This window comes from Sinocyclocheilus grahami, unplaced genomic scaffold (genome assembly GCF_001515645.1).
Source record: "Sinocyclocheilus grahami isolate Dianchi unplaced genomic scaffold, SAMN03320097.WGS_v1.1 scaffold131.1, whole genome shotgun sequence".
In the NCBI taxonomy this organism is placed as follows: Eukaryota; Metazoa; Chordata; class Actinopteri; order Cypriniformes; family Cyprinidae; genus Sinocyclocheilus; species Sinocyclocheilus grahami.
This window is the reverse complement of record NW_015505310.1, coordinates 2,209,923-2,232,992: the sequence shown is the minus strand read 5'-3', so window position 1 is coordinate 2,232,992 and position 23,070 is coordinate 2,209,923. Positions and strand designations below refer to the sequence as shown.

General features: G+C 36.6%; 2 protein-coding genes and 2 non-coding genes across 7 annotated transcripts in view; 1 reads left to right on the top strand and 3 right to left on the bottom strand.

Annotated features, from left to right (window-relative positions):
• LOC107590683 (RING finger protein 223-like) overlaps positions 1 to 2,764 on the bottom strand; it is a 5,336-nt gene extending 2,572 nt beyond the window's left edge. Inside the window, exons 1-2 of the mRNA XM_016279584.1 lie at positions 2,619 to 2,764; positions 1,031 to 1,426 (exon numbers count right to left, since the gene is read on the bottom strand). Coding sequence (XP_016135070.1) covers positions 1,031 to 1,374 — 344 coding nt within the window. The 5' untranslated portion in view covers positions 1,375 to 1,426; positions 2,619 to 2,764. The remainder of the gene's footprint in view (positions 1 to 1,030; positions 1,427 to 2,618) is intronic.
• A 1,127-nt stretch (positions 2,765 to 3,891) lies between these two features.
• On the bottom strand, positions 3,892 to 3,963 carry trnap-ugg (transfer RNA proline (anticodon UGG)). Its single transcript has one exon. It is a non-coding gene; the product is annotated as a tRNA-Pro (tRNA).
• A 319-nt stretch (positions 3,964 to 4,282) lies between these two features.
• Positions 4,283 to 4,354, bottom strand: trnap-cgg (transfer RNA proline (anticodon CGG)). Its single transcript has one exon. It is a non-coding gene; the product is annotated as a tRNA-Pro (tRNA).
• A 1,484-nt stretch (positions 4,355 to 5,838) lies between these two features.
• Positions 5,839 to 19,355, top strand: cep63 (centrosomal protein 63). Of its 4 annotated transcripts, XM_016279559.1 has the most exons (16): positions 5,839 to 5,975; positions 6,515 to 6,611; positions 6,746 to 6,923; positions 10,286 to 10,381; positions 10,544 to 10,666; positions 10,773 to 10,886; positions 12,219 to 12,410; positions 13,491 to 13,636; positions 13,789 to 13,935; positions 14,045 to 14,147; positions 14,348 to 14,545; positions 14,646 to 14,732; positions 15,414 to 15,604; positions 16,060 to 16,381; positions 17,108 to 17,318; positions 19,290 to 19,355. In XM_016279559.1, exons 2-15 carry the CDS (start codon positions 6,571 to 6,573, stop codon positions 17,282 to 17,284), a joined length of 2,115 nt encoding a protein of 704 aa, XP_016135045.1. In that variant the 5' UTR covers positions 5,839 to 5,975; positions 6,515 to 6,570; the 3' UTR covers positions 17,285 to 17,318; positions 19,290 to 19,355. The 4 variants fall into 4 exon arrangements, with proteins under 4 accessions (XP_016135045.1, XP_016135047.1, XP_016135046.1 ...); XM_016279561.1 differs by lacking the exon at positions 19,290 to 19,355 and having other exon boundaries at positions 12,219 to 12,374; positions 17,108 to 17,868; XM_016279560.1 differs by lacking the exon at positions 19,290 to 19,355 and having other exon boundaries at positions 16,060 to 16,360; positions 17,108 to 17,868.
• Positions 19,356 to 23,070: the final 3,715 nt, after the last annotated feature.

Below are 23,070 nucleotides of genomic sequence, written 5' to 3'. Positions count from 1 at the left end.
AGTATAGTGTATTGAGTAAACAATTTTGTAATTCTGTAAAAAAAAAAAAAGTATAGTAATTGCAAATCAGTAAGGTGAATATATTGTATAGGCCAACTGTATGTACTGCAAGAATAGTATTGTGCTGAATATTGAATAGTACTGAATGTTTGTATATATTGAACACTTGGTTATGAACACTATTGCACTTGGCAACTGCAAAGGCCAAAAAGACCAACTACTGTAAAACTCTAAATGACAAGCATGTTACAGTACACTCAAATACTGTATGTTGTGCAATTGTAAAATCAGGGTCAATGAGAGATTCATTCTGTCTCAGCATCATGTCTTTGTGCTTGAGCCCGGCCTCAGGACTTTGTCCACATCACAAGTAATGTTGTCTTTTTTGCTAGACAGAGAAAAAACCCTGTGGTCTGACAGATCCAGCCTTGATAACACTCTCTATGCCTTACTCTTTCTCTCCTCATCCTCCACTTCTTACATGTACTCTTCCTCCTCTCCTTCTCAGATTGTTTCCATCTATTGTTTGTATAATCACTCAGTCACCTGTGCCACTTGTGCACTCTGAGCTGGCTCATATTTTGTACCGATGGTTTGATCACATCATTAGAAACAAGTGTGGACAATTTTGAATCGTTGTGTGTAAACGATGACAACTGTGCTTTAGTTGTGTTCAACTTTTGTGTTTAGCATTTTGCAGCACAAATGCATCACAGTGTGATAAGTGTTTAAGTGAATGAGAATGTGTTTAGAGTTTTGCAAAAATAGCGCATGAGATTTGCAAATAGAGCCCAACTGCCTGAACGTGTTTAAAGTTTAGCAGAAAGAGTGCTTTATTCGGCAAATTGGTTTAAGCTAGTGAGAATTTGGTTCAGAGATTGGGGTTTAGTGTTTTAGCAATTTAGAATTTTTTTTTAAATTAAGTTCCCTCCAAAAGTAACAATTTAATTAATAAATTAAAACACTTGTCAAAGAAGAAGTACGTTTATTTTAAATGTATTTCTGAATAAAATTAAAGTGACCCACTCACCATTCAGCCTGTGATGAGGGCAGCACCTGCATATTAGTGTTTTTCCCATCTTTCTCCTTTTCCTGCTCTCTCTCATCCTCTTCCTCCTCTTGCTCATCACAAATGTTGTCCCACAGTTGGCTATTGACAAAAAGAACCTCCTGCAAGCTAAGCCCTCGGTCCACACAAGTCACCTGGCGACAGAGGGGACAGCGAATGGTGCGCAGGCCGCTGTAATGCAGCCCCATTGTCTCCAGACAGGGGGTGCAGAATGTGTGGTTGCAGTGGAGGGTTCTGGGAACACGGTCGATGCGGGAGTAATGCAGGTAACAGACCCCACATTCCTGATCCTCGAACAGAACCATGGCTGAAAACTGGAACCAATGTTTTTATCTGATGTTGCTGTAGTTTTGTCTTCTGGAAATTGTTTAGCGTAATATGCAAAAACAAGAAAAAATATGCAACTTTCAAACTTACTCCATTCATATTCCAATGTTGTTTGTTGTTTTATGTTTTTTTATTAGAAAGCGGGAATGACATGATGACAGAACTTTCAGATTTGTGTGAACTAATCCCTTTAAGCACAGAAAAGCAAGTTAAAATCTTGAAGCAGATGGCAAAGCCATCGCCAGATCGACCCCCACCGACCATTCATCCTTATAGCATTCTACTCTAATGCTGCAGACCACCTGTTAGTCCAGAATATAATATTAATTTAGTTTGACCTCTGAGTGTTGACCTCTGACCCCTTTCTGAGTACTAATGCAGACAAAACAATACTGCAAAGAATGACAAGATCTCTGGTTTCTGTAACCATGAGAACATCTACAAATTCAATTCACCAATACAATATACAATATTCCAGAACAAAGCATACTTTTTCATAATGTTATATGTTTAGTTGGTTTTGTTGTTTTGTTAGTGATGGTCAGGTAAAAGATTATATGAGGACATCCTTAGTCAAACTGTAACTTGACTTGTGTCCAAACCATTTGAACAGTGTGTTCTTTCTTTATCATAATAAACAGCACACTGCAAAAATCACTCAATTAGTTTTTCCCCCAGTGAAAACATCTAAACACCATTAAACAAAATAAAAAAGTACATAAAAAGCAACACTGCATAAAATATATGTCTTTTCAGGGAATACATCCTGAATTAAGCTCATTTTTAAGCTTAAAGCTCACTAAACTTTTGATAAGAAATAAACTCAAGGTTTATTAGAATAGTTTTCAGCATTGTTCAAATTATGTCAATATATCATGCAGTGTTGTTTCTAAAGTGAATTGATCTTGTTTTAATGATGATTGTATACCTTACTGGACAACGCCAAAGTACTTAAGAAATTAAAGGGATAACGTTAGTTCACCCAAAAATGAAAATTCTGTCATTAATTACTCACCCTCATGTTACTCACCCTTAATTTGTGTTCCGAAGAAGAACGAAGGTCTTACGGGTTTGGAACAACACGAGGGTGAGTAATTAATGACAGAATTTTCATTTTTGGGTAAACTAACCCTTTAAGATTGTTTGCTGTGTAACTGAATAAACAAAAACGAATGTAAATCAACCTCAGTTTTGAATGAAATAAATCAAGAAATATACTTACAGAAGAATGACTCGTAATCCAGTTCTCTGTATGGACTGCTACAAAGCTTTGTCAGGAGATGAACTCATCTGACTGAGAATTATGGGTGTGTGAATGAGAGCAAACTGGCTCTGCTGCTGTCAGTGTGAATAACCGCCGCGTGTTTTAAAGTAACGTTAGCTGTGGAATTGTGGGGGAGGTGATACGTGTCTTTCTCCTCCCCCATTGCCACACAAAGCAAAGCTCACTAGTTATTCTGAAATCAGTGTACCTCATGTCATTGCTGAGAATCATTAAGATTTCCTGAGAGATCAGAAATTCCATGTTTAAAGGAAATGTCAAGGAAAAACGGTAACACTTTAGAAAAACGGTCCGTTGTTATCAAGTAACTATGCAGGAAGTAATAGGTAGTACTAGGCTACATTAACACTTAACTTAGTACTATTAACTAATAGAGAAGCAAGATTAACTAAGCAGTAAGTAGTAGCAAATTTAGGACAAAGGTAGTTCCATATTAGATATTTGATAATTACTAAAAAAATATATATCCTCATTGAGAACTACTTGCGAACTATGACCAATTAATAAAGAATAACCAATTAATTACTAATCGCAACAGTAACGTCTTAAAAGTGAACAATTGGGTTATTTGTGGAAACTAATTTATGAATATGATATCCCCCAAATAAGTCGGCTACAGGTTGAAATTGTGACTACTACTCTTACCAAAGGATGGATGTTCTCTGTTTATTTCAAACAAAAACATAACATAATAATACAAATAATTAATTTAAAAATGTTGATAATTAGGAAGTGATTGAATTAGTTCACAATTATGAGCTCTAGTTTGTGTCAGTTCAGTATGTCTCCGGTTCCAAAGTGACAGTAGGCTGGGGAGGCCTTTTCTTGAATATAAATAATGATGTTCTCTTGACAAAAACAATTCACATCCTTAATGAAGGCATCGACTGCATTTATATTGTGTTCAGCACAAAACCGCATATTCCAGATTACAGTGTCTGGTAAAATATCACCAGTGCCTCACACAAATGTATGTGTCAGTATAAAATAGGCCTATATTAAATAACTTATTAAATTACTTAGTAATTACTGAGTGGTTAAGGTGTTTTTCACTTAAGTAGATCACTAGTAATTCCTGCAGTTCCAATTACATTCCACCAAATAGTCTTCTGGATTTTGCTAATATGCTAGTATATATATACTTTCCAGTAAAATAATCAAGAACTATTAATATATTTTCTCACATAAACAACTAAATTGAAAAAAAAAACTTGGGCTCGTCCGGGATTTGAACCCGGGACCTCTCGCACCCAAAGCGAGAATCATACCCCTAGACCAACGAGCCACTTATATTGCCATTGGTGTTCACGGCAGCTAAACTATTCTGAAATATTGTCAACGGTTTTTCCACACATATATGCGTATTTGAATTATAATTATGTGTCTAAGTTAGTCTTATTAACTACATTATTCGTTGACATTAGACGCAAATATAGTTAGTACTCTGCATATGAATCTACACGCGTCGGTCAGTGGCGTTGTTACTACGTAAGTACATAACGTTACGTACGTTCTATATTTCCTAAACACTCAGTCATTTTCACAGGAAACCCCGCTATGGTATATATGCTCTTTTATTATAAAAAAATCCCAAAGAAAACAGTGGGCTCGTCCGGGATTTGAACCCGGGACCTCTCGCACCCGAAGCGAGAATCATACCCCTAGACCAACGAGCCGCATGCAACACTTATTATGCCCTGAGACTATACAAACCTAACTAGTCACCATAGCTTACTGTTTTACCGTGAATTTTATTGCTATACCGTTACTTACGCTATATCTATGCGTATGAAATTTACTCTACTGAGCCACAACAAATCAACAATTAACGCCTCTAATGAGCCTCATTCACTACTGCAAGACTGCATTGCAATTGTTGAGCATTTTCCATACACAATTCAGTTCAGAATGTAAGTTACACGACAAACTTAAAAATACCTTTTTTTAATTAGTTACACAATGGCAATTGCGTACATATATAAATTACAGTAAAATCCGCGTACGTTGTATCCATAACTACTTAACGTAACCAAAAAACACGTGTATTTGTAAACACTTGAATTATTAAAGCTGATGTGTATTATCTTTTTGCTGTAACCTAATCACCTTGGTATCCGTATGCAATATTCACTGGTTTGTGAACTAATATTTTGAAGCTCTCGCATTCGCTACTAAAGCTGACTCTGTTGATCCATCATAAAATGTCAACACCTCATGGTCACATAAATTACCCACAGTCCTTCGCGGACTGCTCTTCCTGTGCCCGTCAGGCCATCACTGTAAGCAGAAAGATCAGTTGTTATGCACACCTTTGTGTAAAATAATCTTTAAAACCAAATGTATAAATACCACATACGTCCGTGCCGCATTTTCCATACACAATTCAGTTCAGAATGTAAGTTACACGACAAACTTAAAAATACCTTTTTTAATTAGTTACACAATGGCAATTGCGTACATATATAAATTACAGTAAAATCCGCGTACGTTGTATCCATAACTACTTAACGTAACCAAAAACACGTGTATTTGTAAACACTTGTATTATTAAAGCTGATGTGTATTATCTTTTTGCTGTAACCTAATCACCTTGGTATCCGTATGCAATATTCACTGGTTTGTGAACTAATATTTTGAAGCTCTCGCATTCGCTACTAAAGCTGACTCTGTTGATCCATCATAAAATGTCAACACCTCATGGTCACATAAATTACCCACAGTCCTTCGCGGACTGCTCTTCCTGTGCCCGTCAGGCCATCACTGTAAGCAGAAAGATCAGTTGTTATGTACACCTTTGTGTAAAATAATCTTTAAAACCAAATGTATAAATACCACATACGTCCGTGCTTTAATCTGCTCAGTAAATCGGGTTCGTTGTAAGCAAATGGCTCATGAAAGTGTGTAAAAACTATAACTATCAACTACTAATAAAAATTGTTATTGCGTTTGCTTTTGTGACAACTAAATACAGTCTGTTATATTCAATACGTTTTAAATTAATATAGCATTTAAATGCACCACACTATCCCAAATGATAAGCAAACTAATCCAGGTATATTGAATACTGTCAAAGACTGCGAGATATTGAAGACTACAGAAAAGGGACTTTGATACTGTACAGACATGTCCAATGAGAAGCCGTACTGTGAGCCACGTGACACTGCGGAAGCGCAGGCAGAGTGGCTGTTTTGTTCTCTTGTGTGTTGTGATGTTCTTGGTTGTTGTGCGCGTTCAACTGTTGAGTTTCTGTCACCTCTACAACCCCAGCTGACAAACATGTCAAGTGTCCCAGAAATTGTAAGTGAGATTTGTATTTTCAGAAAATAAACTTTAACACAAGATCTATCTAGAGTTCAGAGGTTGTAGAGTACGTCCACTTTCTTTGGAAACACAGTGAAGTAAATGCGCCTAAGTTACTATTTCTCCACGCTAACAGGCTAATGTTAGCCAAGTAGTGATTTATTAGTAATAAAACAATAAGACCGGGTGTGTAAAAATTCCAAAAAGTCACTTATCAACGTAATTATATAACATTATATTCAGTTTCTAATAATAGCTCAGCACGTAATGCCTCGTTATTATTGGAACACCACCGGCTATTTCTGTGTTAACATATTTTACCAATGAAATACTGTTATACCTGATTCTCGAAAGCCTGAAGTCTCAGTATGTCAGAGATCAACTTGATATATCAACTCAATTCTATCAGAGCACGCCAATGGTAACGTTATTTGTAGCAATTGTTGCCCTTGGAAACTAACCCCTATGCAGACACAACGCTAGATCAGAATGCATACACCCATCATCTCTGCTCATGAATTCTTATTTTTTCTCAGGCATGCCGTCCAGATCTTTTGTAATAAGGATGCACAAGGAAGATCACTGAGAAATAATGGAGGAATTTCTTAGCACGCTCCGTGATCATGATGTCAGGTACATGGTAGAATTCAAATTCTGAGCAATCCACATATTACAAAAGTGACTTGTGTTATACATTTGTAGTATGCATACAGCATCCACTATTTGCAGTTCTTGGGTTACACTTTCCCTCCTGTTCATCTCCTCAGCTCTGTCCTGTCATCCTGCGAGCCAGAATTACAGGAGCTGATGCGGCAGATTGACATCATGGTGGGGCACAAGCGGCGTGAATGGGAGGCGGAGGTTCGAGCCATGGAGCTGCGTCTGCAGAATACGCAGGAGGAACTCCAGTCAGCCAGAACTCTGCTCGACAAGAGGAGCTCAGAGGTATTGTATTGTCTCTTTTTCACCTTCACATGTTCACACTTTCGTTTGATGTGTGAAACTGCTGTAAGAAGCAAATTTGTTACATTGAAAGAATAGTCTTAAAGTTATAAGGCAACTGTCTGTTGGCTGATTCGTGATTAATACTGTAGTGAGATATGAGACAAAGCATGTTCCAGACTGCATTCTTGAGAACACGTTCATTACAATTAACTGTAATATGAGGCCCAGGATCTTCTTAAAGGGGTCATATGATGTTGCTAAAAAGAACATTATTTTGTGTATTTGGTGTAATGAAATGTGTTTATGCTGCTCCTTCGGATTCGACGAAGGAGCGGCCGGCGGGCTTGCGGCAACCACATGTGACGACCCCGAGCTGGAGTCCGCTTCGTCCACCGTGAAAGCCGATCCGGCGATCCACACTTGATGTATTTCCAAAGCGACCAGCACGGATCAGCTCTAGGCATGACGAAGCGATATCGTCCTCTTTTGGAAGGCCAAACAAAGTAGTTTCGCTTTCACAACGAAGCACACAGCGCCTTCACGACATGGCGGCGGCAGCAACAACAAAACTACAGCAAGAATAAAAGTTACTCCTTCTTTCTTTGCGTGAACATTTGGGCGGCGTTATGCAAATCTTCCCACATAGTGAGGTAGATATGTGGGGGCGTGTTAGAACAAGCTGTTTTAGGTAGGCGTGGTTGACTCTTAACTTTTATAAAGAATATCTCTGGATTTTAGACTTTAGTCTTTGCAACTTTACAGATCTTCTTTATGCACCAAGAGCTTGTAACACTCCAAAGAGAAAGGAAAAATTGAAATTGCATCATATGACCCCTTTAAGGACTTAACTGATTGTGATGGTTTTGTGTTACACTCTCCACGGGAAGATCTCTTTGTAAATGTAATGGCTCAGCAAAATCACAAACGTCACATACTCTGCCTTCACCCCTGGCAGACGCTTAGGGTGAGGGAGGTGATGATGTCCCTGCTGGAGCTTCAGGATGGTGGTTTCCAAATGTTGAAGTTGGTAGTGGGAAAGGGGTTACAGCAGGTGAACTGCATGAAGGCGTGGGTCTTCCTGCATGACTAGACTAGACTAGACTGAATGCTTCTGTGTGAGCATTGTTATGAGCATTAACTATGTGACATATTAGATAGGTGAGAACTGTTGTTGGTAAAGCTACACTGATTGTTTTGATTGGCTCTAAACTGCTATGTCAATATTTCTTGCATACGTTTCTATGATCACATTTGAAGATCTTGACACTATTACCATAATATATTGTTTAGGTATTGTTTTCTTTGTTTTCATTTTGTTAGATCAACTAGACATGACATACAGTATATCAGAATAACTGGCTGAATATATTAGATTAAAATGCAGACAATTACATGCATTTAATGTTGTCTTAAATGAACATAATATCATATTAAATTGCCAAATTATATATCACATTAAATTATTAAAATAATATTAATGTTATTAATAGTTAATTACTTAATGGGTCTAAAATGTAAATGTAATTATTCCAGAAGTCTGATATCATGTTGAAAATAATGTGCTTCAAAGACTGAATGCTTCTGTGTGAGCATTGTTATGAGCATTAACTATGTGACATATTAGATAGGTGAGGACTGTTGTTGGTAAAGCTACACTGATTGTTTTGATTGGCTCTAAACTGCTATGTCAATATTTCTTGCATACGTTTCTATGATCACATTTGAAGATCTTGACACTATTACCATAATATATTGTTTAGGTATTGTTTTCTTTGTTTTCATTTTGTTAGATCAACTAGACATGACATACAGTATATCAGAATAACTGGCTGAATATATTAGATTAAAATGCAGACAATTACATGCATTTAATGTTGTCTTAAATGAACATAATATCATATTAAATTGCCAAATTATATATCACATTAAATTATTAAAATAATATTAATGTTATTAATAGTTAATTACTTAATGGGTCTAAAATGTAAATGTAATTATTCCAGAAGTCTGATATCATGTTGAAAATAATGTGCTTCAACATCTAATTACAAAATAAACAAAGATTTTAAAAAATCTGAAATTAACATTGACATAAAATAAATAAAAAAGATAACCAAGAAACATTATGATTATATATCATGTTTATCATGACACCTTTACTGCGATATATGGAAAAGCAGTATTCTGTTATATCATGTTTTGATTTTTCCTTTTTAAAGGTGTTATTTTCTTTATTTTTTTTATGTTAGATTAAGTAGACATGGCATATATCAGTATAACTGACTAATAAATGCATTCGATTAAAATGTAGATACTTACATGCATCTAATGTTGCCTTAAATTGTATGATATTATATAAATTCAGTAATGTTATAGCTCATATTATTAAAATGCAATGACTCCATGGGTTTCAAAAGCCTGATATCTTGATGAAAATGTGTGTGTTAATATCAAATAAACAAAGATTTGGACAAATCTGATGACATAAAATAAATATAAAATAAGACTATTTTAGCTCATTAATCAAATAGGTAAATTTGTGATAGTGACTATGTGAAAAAAATCTGAAATTAACATTGACATAAAATAAATAAAAAAGATAACCAAGAAACATTATGATTATATATCATGTTTATCATGACACCTTTACTGCGATATATGGAAAAGCAGTATTCTGTTATATCATGTTTTGATTTTTCCTTTTTAAAGGTGTTATTTTTTTTATGTTAGATTAAGTAGACATGGCATATATCAGTATAACTGACTAATAAATGCATTCGATTAAAATGTAGATACTTACATGCATCTAATGTTGCCTTAAATTGTATGATATTATATAAATTCAGTAATGTTATAGCTCATATTATTAAAATGCAATGACTCCATGGGTTTCAAAAGCCTGATATCTTGATGAAAATGTGTGTGTTAATATCAAATAAACAAAGATTTTGACAAATCTGATGACATAAAATAAATATAAAATAAGACTATTTTAGCTCATTAATCAAATAGGTAAATTTGTGATAGTGACTATGTGAGTTGAGTTTATGCTGTCATCAAAAAATGGTATATCCCAAATACTACATGATGTTAATATTCATTTTGAAATTTGTCTTTGCACTAAAATTATTAAGCTAATAATGTGATTGTTATGAAAAATGTTTTAATTCAGGAAAAAATTAAAAATATTTTGACAAGAGATCTCAGACTTTTGGATCACCATATATAAGCTCTTGACCGCATCATGCATATATAATAAAGTCATTGTCTATCTATGTTGTAAGGAGATTACATTCCACTAGGTGTCATGTTTGAGCTGCATTTCACACTAGCTCTTATAAGCATGATCTTATGTTCTCCAGATCCGAGTGCTGGGGAAACAACTAGAGGAGATGCAAGCTGGAAAACAAGAGCTGGTCATGAAGTATGAAGAACAGCTGCACCATGTAAAAGATGAAGTACGATTAGAGTTTTTTTTTTTTTGGCAGCAGTGCTGTATATATTATTGTTATACTCACAAAACACACTGTATGATGTGATTTTGTTCCTTGTCACCACAACGTGCTTGTCACTACAACTTTTTTTTATCAGTATAGTTAGCAACTAACTCCTCTCGACAGTTGTCTAAATTGAAACACAGCTATGAAAAGCTACAGCGTAAGCATCTGAAGGAGGCACGAGAAGGAGCTCTGAGCAGAGAGGAGGACAGGACTGAGCTGTCCTGCCTCAAAAGCAAGTTGGAGGTACAGAGACTGGCTAAAAATAAAGTTGACTTCATTTTTGTTTATTTAGCATTGTTTAATCATTTTAGTTCAAACAAGTTCGTTGAACATTTATTTGTGAATGCAGGAGTTTCGTCAGCGTTCAGCAGATTGGGAACAGCAAAGACTGCAGTATCAGAGACAAGTGACTTCACTGGAGGAGCAAAGGAAGAACCTGGCTGAACCGTTTGGTCTCATCCAGGTGACCCTCTCCCTCATTTTTTATGGAACAGTGTAATGGCCCTTTATACAAAAGCTTAAAAAATGTTTTATGATCAGGCTTTTATGGTTCATATAGTGCAGGGGTGTCCAAACTCGGTCCTGGAGGGCCGGTGTCCGGAAGAGTTTAGCTCCAGCCCCAATTAAACACACCTGAACCAGCTAATCAAGCTCTTATAGGCATACTAGAAACTTAAAGGCAGGTGTGTTGAGGCAAGTTGGAGCTAAACTCTGCAGGACACCGGCCCTCCAGGACCGAGTTTGGGCACCCCTGATATAGTATGACATAGGACTCAAATCAAATATAAGGACCTCAATATTGAGCTAAATATTCAGCTGATATTTATATAGCCAAAATGTAAGATGGAATTCTGATAGCTTGTCAAAATTCCAAAATTGTATTACTTCAAAAACTGTATATAAATATGAATTATCACACTATATCTTTCAATAACATTTTAGTGAGATGTTATTTAAATGCTTAGTTTTATGAGCAAATCTCTGTAGTTTTGCATATGATGCAACGCAATACAGTAATGATTGAGAGATTTACAAATAAATGTCTCTCAGAACCCTGATGGATTATATATTTGATACTCAAATTTGTAAAAAAAAAAAAAATCATAAATTATGTATGGATAATCAAATAAAACTAACTTGCTTCAGGCCATTAAGTGTTTATATTGAAATGTTACTAAAAATATAAAAAATATCCTTATGTTTAAATCATTAAAGATTTCACATCAAAAAGGACGTTTTTACTTTTTTACTAATAGATTGCATACGGCAGTTTTTTCTGCAAAGTTTTGGTCATGTTGATAATTTATGAGCTTTAAATATTTGTGTATCAGATATGATACTGTAGGCTTTATATGGTTAATAGTGTTTTATTCCAGGATTGATAACTGAATTAAGGAATGACACTTTAATAAAGCTGTGGTTAAAGTAGCTCATACATAGCTATGAGCTCACAACTGTTTTTTCAAGGAGCTGTATTTTAATATTAATATGTGAGAAATTGTGCATGTCTCAGTCTCAGGGTGTAGGTCGGACACAGGAGCAGGGGGAACTGCAGCAAGTTTTTACTTTTTTACTAATAGATTGCATACGGCAGTTTTTTCTGCAAAGTTTTGGTCATGTTGATAATTTATGAGCTTTAAATATTTGTGTATCAGATATGATACTGTAGGCTTTATATGGTTAATAGTGTTTTAGTGTGTTATAGTGTGAGCTCATACATAGCTATGAGCTCACAACTGTTTTTTCAAGGAGCTGTATTTTAATATTAATATGTGAGAAATTGTGCATGTCTCAGTCTCAGGGTGTAGGTCGGACACAGGAGCAGGGGGAACTGCAGCAGCTGCGCTCTCAGCTGCAGAGGGCTCAGGACAGCCTACATACACAAGAACTGGAACTGGAGAGACTTCGGCTGCTTCAGGATGAGCTGGGAGACTCCATCAGGGAACAGCAGGTCAGCTGCCCCGCTGCAGGTCACATACGGGGACAGGTAGATCCAGATCCACAAGAATAGTAGAGGTAGAGATGGACTTTAGAACATAGTGCAGAGTGTGGTGTTTAGAACATAGAGAACACAGTGTGGTGTGGCATGAGAAACAAAAGGAAGAGGAGGTATATGCTACCTTCACATCCTCCTGGGGAGATCCTACCTGAGAGCTTAAAGGGTTAGTTCTCCCAAAAATGAAAATTCTGTCATTATTCATTTTCATGTTGTCACAAAACCAATCTTTGTTTTTTTTTCATTTTCAGAACACAAATGAAAATACTTTTAAATATTCACTCATTATTTTAAATAAAAGAACTTTTCCACGACATTCTAATTTATTGAGATGCACCTGTATTTAACATTGATCTACGCACATATATGGAGCACAGCATATATGTGTGACGTGTGACATGTGGCCAAGTATGGTGACCCATACTTGGAATCAGTGCTCTGCATTTATCCCATCCAAAGTGCACACACGGAAGTCATGGCCTAATGGTTATATGGTCAACGGAAGTTCAAAAACACGCTTCCTTGACACACAAGAATTAATGTTTACCATATTTCAATGTTTAAATGCTGTTCAATGTTTAAATAAAAGCCTAAATTAAATCTGTTCATCCATTAAAGCAATCGTGTTTCTTTCGAGGACTTGGATTAAACTGCTCAATGCATATGGATTACTTATCCATGTCTTTATGAACTTTTTGAAGCCTAAAAAACGTAATAATTACTCATGAATCAGGTTGATACAGTTTTCCAGTTAACAGTTCATTGAAGGTAAAGGTTATTACTGGGTAATCTTAAATTTTGGGTTGTTTCTCACACAGAATATACCTCCAGACTTCAGTTATATAAGTAATATAGTGCACAAGGTGTATGGATTGCTTTTTTAAAGTACTTTTTGCTTTTCATTTTATATTTTGAAAGCTCATCTTAATAATATAATTATTCCAACATGACTTTAAGGCAGCATTAGATGCCGGTTTAACAGCTGAATCATTAATAGCTGAGCAAAGCACTAAATGCTATTTTATATCAAATATGTAAATAATTGAATAATGGTAACGCTATTCTCTGCAGGTTTTGAGTGAAGAGCGAGAGGAGCTGAAGGCCACACTGGATGCTCAGGATCAGTTTGTACGTAGTACAGGAATCCAGCAGCAGCAGTTACGGCGGGAAGTGACGCGACTTACCCAAACTCTGCAAGCAAAAGAACAAGTCATTAGGTATATTATCATCTGCCTTTCAATATTCGGTTCTTACATACACAGAAATATTATTGTAGGATTTATAATTTAACTACAGTCCAAAAGTAACTTGCTAGGTATCAATGTCAGTATGCAACCATGCTTTACAAATCACTCATCTCTTTGTATAGGTCTCTAGAGGAATGTTTAGCATCACATGGTTTGTCTCCAAACTTGGCCTCCCTGAGACAAGATCTGGAGAAAGTCACAGCCAAGTTGAACAGTTCCCAGACTTGTGAGAATCACCTGAAAGCTGAGGTCATCAGACTTCGAGACAAGTGAGATGTTTTTTAAATGTCTCTTCATGACAATATACAGCAGCAGCAACTAACAATAGAAAGCTTATTCTGGAATATAAACCTTGAACTCTATTTTTTGTCTTGTCAGGTTGGAGAGCACGAGAAAGCATAAAGCAGAGATGAGCAGACGAGAAAATGAGTGGAAACAGATGGAAGAGGAACACGTTCGCTGTACGGCTGAAAACAAACGTGTACGCACAATAAGCAATATGTTTTTTACAGTTTGAGGTTTAATGTATTATCAGTGTGTGGTTGACCAGCTTTATTTATTTGAACACACTGAACTGTCTCACTGACAATGAGAGTTATTAGATTTATAAATACTGTATGTACAAATTACTGATGACCATATTGGGTCAAATTTAACTCTTTAAACCCCATAACTCCATAGTTATGTGCAGAGCTTGAAAGGGCCGAACAGACTCGTTGTGGGGAGTTGGAGGGAATGAGGAAGGAGGTGTCTCAGTTAACCAGCGAACTTCATCAGCGTGACATCACCATTGCCACGCTCACTGGCTCCGCCTCCAGTATTGAGCGACAGTTACGGGCAGAAGTGGAGCGAGCAGAGCGGCGGGCATCAGAACTCAAGGTTCATCCAGTCCAGATTAGTAACACCAAAAACCTGCTATTTATTACCCAAAAGTACTGGTTTATTATATCATGAAAAAACTGAATGTTGGTTTTTGTAGGTGACACAGGTCCAGCTTGAAACTCTAAAGCTTGAGAATCAGCATCTAAATGATCTTCTTGAGAGAGTCGAGTCAAGATCACCTAAGGTTTCATTCTTTTGCTCAGTAAACCTGCATTTTATTTTAAATGTGTACATTTAAATAATGTTCAGGGGTATATTAACAGCATCTGCATTAACATCATTGGAACAATTATTGTTCCCTCAGTTTGTAACAACAGTGGTTCTCAACCGTTTTGACTCAAAGACCTCCTACTGTCCAGTATTCAAAGGCCCCATGATTTCTGCTATTATAATGAATATATTGCTTGTTTTCAAACAGCTTGTTTCATTAACAGATCTGACAGTGTCAATACATTAAATTAATTAAGCATAATTCATTAAAACTCCATGATTTTATCAGTTTCAAGAACTGAATGTTATTTAATAGAAATACAATTTTTATTTAAAGACTATTAGGTCATCCTGGGGCCCTTGAAGGTTATGAGTGATTAGATGCTTTATAACTTGGACAATGTACTTTGTACACAATTGTGTCTGACTGTGTCTTGGCACTATTCATTTGAATCAGTTGCATGATTGTGTATTTTGACCTTTAACAGTGCCTTGCCTCATAGACTTACTATAAACATGGTTTTTGTTACTTTTTACAAATGGAGCTATGAATTTATGATGCAAGGTAGATTATTTGTTTTCATTTGTATTTCATACTGGAGTTTTGCATGCTTTCATCATTGCTCATCACATTTTCTCTTTGTTTGTCTGTCAGAGGGGTGACGGAGAGCTGGCGAGTCTTAGAGACAGCTACGTGTCATCTCTGAACAGTTTGGAGGAGGAGAATAGGCAGTTGAGGCTGGAAATTACTGAGCTGCGAGCTCGCATGGAGGCCAACAACCAGACCTGGCAGGACAAGTATGAGAGAGCGTTACTACAAGATCAGAACAAGAACGCTCAGAACAGGTACATGTTACTTCGACATAAACAATGTTCACTCATCTTAACACATAATGTGACAATTTGGGATAAACAGAAAATTTTAGGATTTAAAAAATAGTCTTTTATGATTTTTCACTATTTCATGAGCACTCCTTAATTATGCAGAAGTGTGACATCGAACATGAGAACTCTGTACAAGTGACATATTTTTTTATTATCAATGCTAAAAATGGTTGTGCTGCTTTTTTCCCCTATGATCAATAGAATGTTGAACAGCATTTATTTAAAATAAAAAACACAAAATATTTGTAAAACATTTATGTTGCAAAAGCATTTGAAACATGATATAAATGTCTTTACTTTTGCTTTTGATCAATTTAATACAAAATGTAATATGCATAATGCAAGAACAAAATTACTGGTGAATGGTAGTGTATGTAAGTGCATTATGTAGTTGAGTTTGTTATGTGCTGTCATAGATCTGATGAGGATGTACAGCGCAGACACCGGGAGGAGCTGCAGGCCATGGAGACTCGGATGCACGAAAGAGCTTCACACTATGAGGATCAAATACAGACGCTTCTCAAACAGCTTGAGAATCTGTCACAAACTTCCCCTCGTCGCCCCGATGGCCAATCACAAGAGAGCAGGATGGCTGTGTCCCCGGCCCACTCTTCTGCATCGTCTGCCTCATCTTCATCTTCAAGCCGTAAAGCCCACAGAATGGCAGCTCTTCTCAGCGCGGCGGTTAATGGAGAAGAAGCTCAAGCTTCCAGCTCGGTAGACAACTTTCTGCCTTTGGTCAGTAATAGAGATATGGGTCAGTGACATGATGTCTCCATCTATTCGTTTCAAAAAAATTTCAAGGTGTTACAACTGTCTTAGTATCACAATGATGAAAAGACACAAAAGTTATTTGTCAAACTTTTTATTTGATTTGTTAGGAAAAAAATAGTTTAACACAAACTTATTCATATTATAAAGACATTCCAAACCAGTGTCATGTGGTGCAATCAACATGCAAAATAAAAATACAGCAGACCTTCATGACTCTGTTTAGATCAAAACGTCAATTAAAATATGAGATAATTTAATGGTTTAATAAAAAGATAAAGTTAATTCAGCTTGTAAAACACCATGTGGTTAATTCATGAAAAGTCACGATCTTTATTTAAAAACAAAATGTTTTTACCTTGAGAAATATTAAAATCTTGTTATAAAATGTAAGAATATTTTTCAAAATAAGAAACAAGCATGAATACAAATAGTTCATTTATAAGACCTTGGGACATGTTTTAAACAATATATTTTTTTAAATATTTTGTGGACACTGTTATTTGCCATTGACCCATATACACAATATACACCAGATGGGCACCAAGAATGGAAATACTATAAATAATGATGTTATACTTGAGTAGAATTTTGTTGCTTTTGACTCACTGCTTTTATAAGAATGCATGTCAATCATGCACATGGTAGCATTGCACAACAGCCTTAATGGTCATTTCCTCCCTCTTCCTCCAGGACTCCACTGGATCTCCAAATGGCTCAGTGACTACACGGTTTCTGGAGGAGGAAACGCTAAGGTCTCAAGAGCTGCTTCAGAGGCTGGACGCCCACATTCAGAGCATGAAGCAGGAAAACGCCAACACCGTCTCCAAATACCTGGGCAAGGACTGCAGCCCCCAAAACGGCCACTGAGTGCCTTGATCTGAACTTGCAGAGATATTTTCAGGTGATGACTTATCTGTATGGCCATTTCTATTTGAGAAGAAGAATGTGTTTTGGCAGCCAGTCGGGATTCATAGAAGCTGCAGCATTATTGGACAAGATCAGTGCAGCAAAAATGACACCAAAGCAGTGCCAAACAACTTTTGTCCCAAAAGTGCTGAATACCTCCATGATTATTGCACTAGTGAAGGAATGACCACATATACACTCCTATTCCCTTAACCTTTGACCTTTCATATGGCTTCTTGCGTCCACCGCCATTATCTTTTTGAGCACTTGAGACATCCATACCGTTTTGCTGTGCCTTTTTCTCATTTTCCTTTCTTATGCAATCAATATTTATGTACAGTGTAACCTAACATATATATAAAAAACATATTTTTTTGTAAACCTACTGACATGGTTGTGAAGAGTGTGTGTTTTAAGGGTTGAATTAAAAGAGCTTGTTTTCATAGCTATGTTTGTTATGGGAGTGGATGAGTTTGTGTGAATGGTTTTATTTCCTCGTCACTTTGTGCTTCGGGGAAAAGGCTGTTTGGACATGTGATGGGATCAGATACATTCTCTTGGGTCGTATCCTTTAACAGTGTTGCATAGCAGAGATGTAAAGTTGACGTCAAACACACAAGCTTTTTCTCAAGTCTCCACCTATGTTTAGTAGCCTATCACAGCTTGCTTTAATGATTTAGTACAGTTTCACCCCAAGAATGCACAGATTGCACCAGGCCTGACAGTTTACAGCACACACACACACATTCACACTCACAAGCACAAACTACAGCAACGCACACGTTCAATATGAGAAAGCCCATGGAATGTTAATGTCATCCATGTGGGATCCTGCACATGGAAGTTGCCTAAGGCTATTATTGAGCACAGATTCGTCTATTACCAACGGAGTGATACTGAGTGGGAGACATGTGCTCCCTTGCTTTGAGAAATGGGGGGAATAGGAATATCCTAAATCTAATTTGTTTTGGAATGTGTCTCTTTTTTTCTCTCTCGCTCTTTCTTCCCTTCCTCAGATTAGCAAGTGCTGGAAATATGTTTTGCCAGGCTCCGGTCCAGCAGTTTTGCGATCAAAATTCCGTAACCCTGGATACTAGGCCTGCAAAGCTCAACAAACAGCACTGAGGAATTTGGCAATGTGGACGTTTACTCTTTTGCTTGCAGAGGAAAAGCATTTTTGATTGCAAGGATCTTATGAATCTTGGGGCCCTGGACTAAGTCAAGGGCAAACTGACAGATTAATCAACACTCGACTTGCTTAATGGTTGAACTGTGGCCAAGAATGCACCTGATAATTTTGTTTTGAACAGTTCAAACTGTTGCTTTAAAAGGTCAACATTTTCAGAATGTAATTCTTTTGTGCAGAATGGACTTTTTGTAAGATGGAAATCAGCCATAAATTTTGCCAGGCTCCGGTCCAGCAGTTTTGCGATCAAAATTCCGTAACCCTGGATTACTAGGCCTGCAAAGCTCAACAAACAGCACTGAGGAATTTGGCAATGTGGACGTTTACTCTTTTGCTTGCAGAGGAAAAGCATTTTTGATTGCAAGGATCTTATGAATCTTGGGGCCCTGGACTAAGTCAAGGGCAAACTGACAGATTAATCAACACTCGACTTGCTTAATGGTTGAACTGTGGCCAAGAATGCACCTGATAATTTTGTTTTGAACAGTTCAAACTGTTGCTTTAAAAGGTCAACATTTTCAGAATGTAATTCTTTTGTGCAGAATGGACTTTTTGTAAGATGGAAATCAGCCATAAAGCTCTTGAAAGTCTAGCTTCAAACCTAAAGGCATAGTTCAACCCAAAATGTAAACTGTTATCCTTTACTCATTTACACTTCATTTAGCCTCATGTTCTTCTAAATCTGTAAATATTTCTTATTTTCTGTGGAACACACACAGAAAAATATATTTTTATTTATTTATTTATTTATTTTAAATCTCAATTTTTTCCTCCATACAGTGAAAGTCAATGGAGTTCAGTGTTGTTTGGACCCTCAACGTTCTGCAGGTTTTGAATGACATGAAGGTGAGTAAATGATATATTACCTTTACAACCCAATAGAGGGCGCAATCACGATTCCCAATATATTTACCGTATTGACTCACTCAGATTTTCTTCTTGTTCTGTACATTTGTAATGAATATTTTTACAAACAATTAGATAAAATGGTAACACTTTATATTTTACAGTGTTTTGTTATACATATTACTTGTAAATCTCAATTTTTTCCCCCATACAGTGAAAGTCAATGGAGTTCAGTGTTGTTTGGACCCTCAACGTTCTGCAGGTTTTGAATGACATGAAGGTGAGTAAATGATATATTACCTTTACAACCCAATAGAGGGCGCAATCACGATTCCCAATATATTTACCGTATTGACTCACTCAGATTTTCTTCTTGTTCTGTACATTTGTAATGAATATTTTTACAAACAATTAGATAAAATGGTAACACTTTATATTTTACAGTGTTTTGTTATACATATTACTTGTATACTTATATAGTAATATCAGTCAATTATGCATAATTAAAAGCAATTAATAGTAATCAGTACATATTTGTGTAATTACACAAAAACACCTTAAAATAAAGTATAACAGATAAAATAATTATGAAAAAAACTCAGTTTTACAGTGGACCTCAACCAAAAATGTCACTTGTCAAACAAAATAGTAGGAGGCAGAGTTTTATTCATTTTTTTATTTTTTTTATCATGAGGCACAATAGTGAAGTTTTTTTTTTGTCTTAAAATAATGCTTTAAAACTGACATTTGTTAATCTCTTTCGTATCTACCACGAGACCATAATATTGGCTTTGATCCAATGTGAAGTGGATGTTTCAGTTATAATTCATGGCACCAGGTGACTTGTGCTTCTATCCACTACTTTAAATAACATGAACACTAACATTTTCCATTGACCACTTCCAAAATGACACAGTCTCACAGCAAACACACACACAGAAACTGGCTTGAGGTAAACGAGCATCCACAGTGCACTCTAGTAGTGCACAAAACACATCATCGTCTCAAATGGCATTTTAAAGTGTGAAATTGTTTTGTTTTTAACATTAACATTTCATTTGAGTAATTGTAGCTTTGTTAGAACATGAGGTTATGTTGTGTTAAAGGCATAGTTCACCCAAAAATGAAAGTTGTATTTCTTCTACGTAACACAAAAGAAGATATTTTTGGTGAAAGTACTAGCCCATAAAATGAAAGTGGAATTAAAATTTTATTTTATTTTATTTTTTTTCAAAAGGAAGGAAACATTTATTTCCCCAGCAAGAGAAATACATACAGCTTTGGAACGACATGAAAGTGAATAGATTTTTTGGCTGAACAATCCCTTTACTGCAGCATATTGCACCGACCATTATTAATCATGTTTGTGAAGAGCAGTGTGTATGAAACGATGCTCTGTGGAGCAGTGAGATAGAGATGCCATGAATGTTCCAACCAATTGCATGTCCCACTAAGCTATGAGATCAGTTGAAGTCATGTGGCCTCAGAGACAGAAGTATCACAAACATGATTTCCCCAGCAAGAGAAATACATACAGCTTTGGAACGACATGAAAGTGAATAGATTTTTTGGCTGAACGATCCCTTTACTGCAGCATATTGCACCGACCATTATTAATCATGTTTGTGAAGAGCAGTGTGTATGAAACGATGCTCTGTGGAGCAGTGAGATAGAGATGCCATGAATGTTCCAACCAATTGCATGTCCCACTAAGCTATGAGATCAGTTGAAGTCATGTGGCCTCAGAGACAGAAGTATCACAAACATGACCTGACCCTCAGCAAGAAAATGTTCCACTACATAGCTTCCAATTGACAAACATGCACAAATGTGAGGTGTAACCATAGGCTTGTGAAACTGCAGAGGTGAAGTCATGACTGGCCTTTAAAATGCACACAGCGTAATGCCAGAGAAGCTTTTGTTATGGCAGTGGCGGCTCGTCGGGGGAGGCAGGGGAGAAACAGCTTCCCCATAATTTTGAGGTGAAAATGGGAGGAGGACGATTTAATGTTAATAAAATTCACAATTCATTTCAGTTCATTTCTCAGAATGTGTATTTTTTGGGGGGTAATTTCACAGTTGTAATACCATAATGTGAAAGCACCTCTTTTCTATCGTGAATGTGCCGAATCTGCTGATGTAATTGCAACCGCTAATGATAGAGATGGGTAGGGGGAGGCCGGGGGAGAGGTTAGCCAAAGAGTATAGAAGCCCTTCTTCTAGGGCTTCTACAGGTGCATCTCAATCAATTAGAATGTCATGGAAAAGTTCATTTATTTCAGTAATTCAACTCAAATTGTGAAACTCGTGTATTAAATAAATTCAATGCACACAGACTAAGTAGTTTAAGTCTTTGGTTCTTTTAATTGTGATGATTTTGGCTCACGTGTTTACTATTGTCATTTTGCATTATTGACACACTATTTTCCTAATTAATGCTGTTCAGTTGCTTTGACACAATCTGTATTGTTAAAAGTGTTTTATAAATAAAGGTGACTTGACTTGACTTGACTTGTGTGCATTGAATATACCAAGTACTTATGATGAGTAGCGTTATTGAATATTTGATCGCCAACAGATTTACCAAGCTGTCATTCAAACAGTATATATACAAATTTAGGGAAAACAGCCTAAGCTGGATATAGGCTACAGCAGTTGGCTTAATTAAATGACCTGATAGGCCAGGTAAGTGAAATTATATTATCTTGCTGTATGCATGTCGTTTTCTTTACGTTTTCTGACTAAAAGCAACCAAAAAGCCATTTTAAAGTGGTTAAGCAAATTATAATAATAATAATAATCGGTAGGGATCCCAGACCAATACAATTAGTCTGCCTCCTCTATTTTAAAACCCACGAGCCGCCACTGTGTTATGGTAGAAGAACTGCAGCCAAAGCAAACAGACAAACATCACTGACCAGGAGATTGCAGCATCTCCATTTGAAGTGCTTAGAACTGTGACGCCTTTATCTCATGCCTGAATGTAGCTTGCTTGCATATCTGAGCTTCTAATGTGACTCTAACAGGTGTATGTTTTGTATCTTTACACATACATCACATTCCGTACATTTAGTGTAATAAATAGCTTCCAAAAAAGAGTGAAATGCCATTTATGTCTGCACAGGAATTGGAGTTGCATTGTAACTTCAGAAATGAAAAGGATCACAGCAACTTGATACTGACTGAGTTCAGTATCACCATGTATTGTGAGCCGTTTTGTACACCTAATAAAATAGGGGACCATACATCCTCTTTTTCCTGAACATGTCCTGGCTAGGATTTCTAAATTGCCTAAATTGTCCGTGCTTTGGCTTTGTTTTCCTATTGTTTTCTATACTTGCTAATAGTAATGACTACTGAAAAGTAGTTTGGCCAATATCATGCAGGCTGTCACGATTCAGGGTGCCTCATTGTTGTCCCATCACTTTCAGCAGCCTGTGACCTGGGCAATCGGCGCTGATCTTGCGGCAGGGGTGCACAGATCATGAGCTGTTTCTCCCTCACCTGTCGCTCATTCCCCTCTTCATTTATAACCTCTGCTTTCTTGTCCTTCCTTGTGAGTAGATTGTTTGGTGTGTTCTGTGTTCACGTTGTTATCAGTGCTTTATTCAAGCACTTCCCTTGTTTCACTGTACCCCAGGACACTTATGGTGCTTTTCCACTGCATGGTACGGTACGGCTCGGTGCGGTTCACTTTTGGGGGGTTTTCCACTGG

What these genes read in the sequence shown, in the direction of transcription:
- cep63 (XM_016279559.1), top strand. Translation starts at nt 6,571, where the DNA reads ATGGAGGAATTTCTTAGCACGCTCCGTGATCATGATGTCAG. An exon ending in CAGGTCACATACGGGGACAG is followed by an intron (nt 12,411 to 13,490) that starts GTAGATCCAGAT and finishes TATTCTCTGCAG; the next exon opens with GTTTTGAGTGAAGAGCGAGA. An exon ending in GGCGGGCATCAGAACTCAAG is followed by an intron (nt 14,546 to 14,645) that starts GTTCATCCAGTC and finishes TGGTTTTTGTAG; the next exon opens with GTGACACAGGTCCAGCTTGA.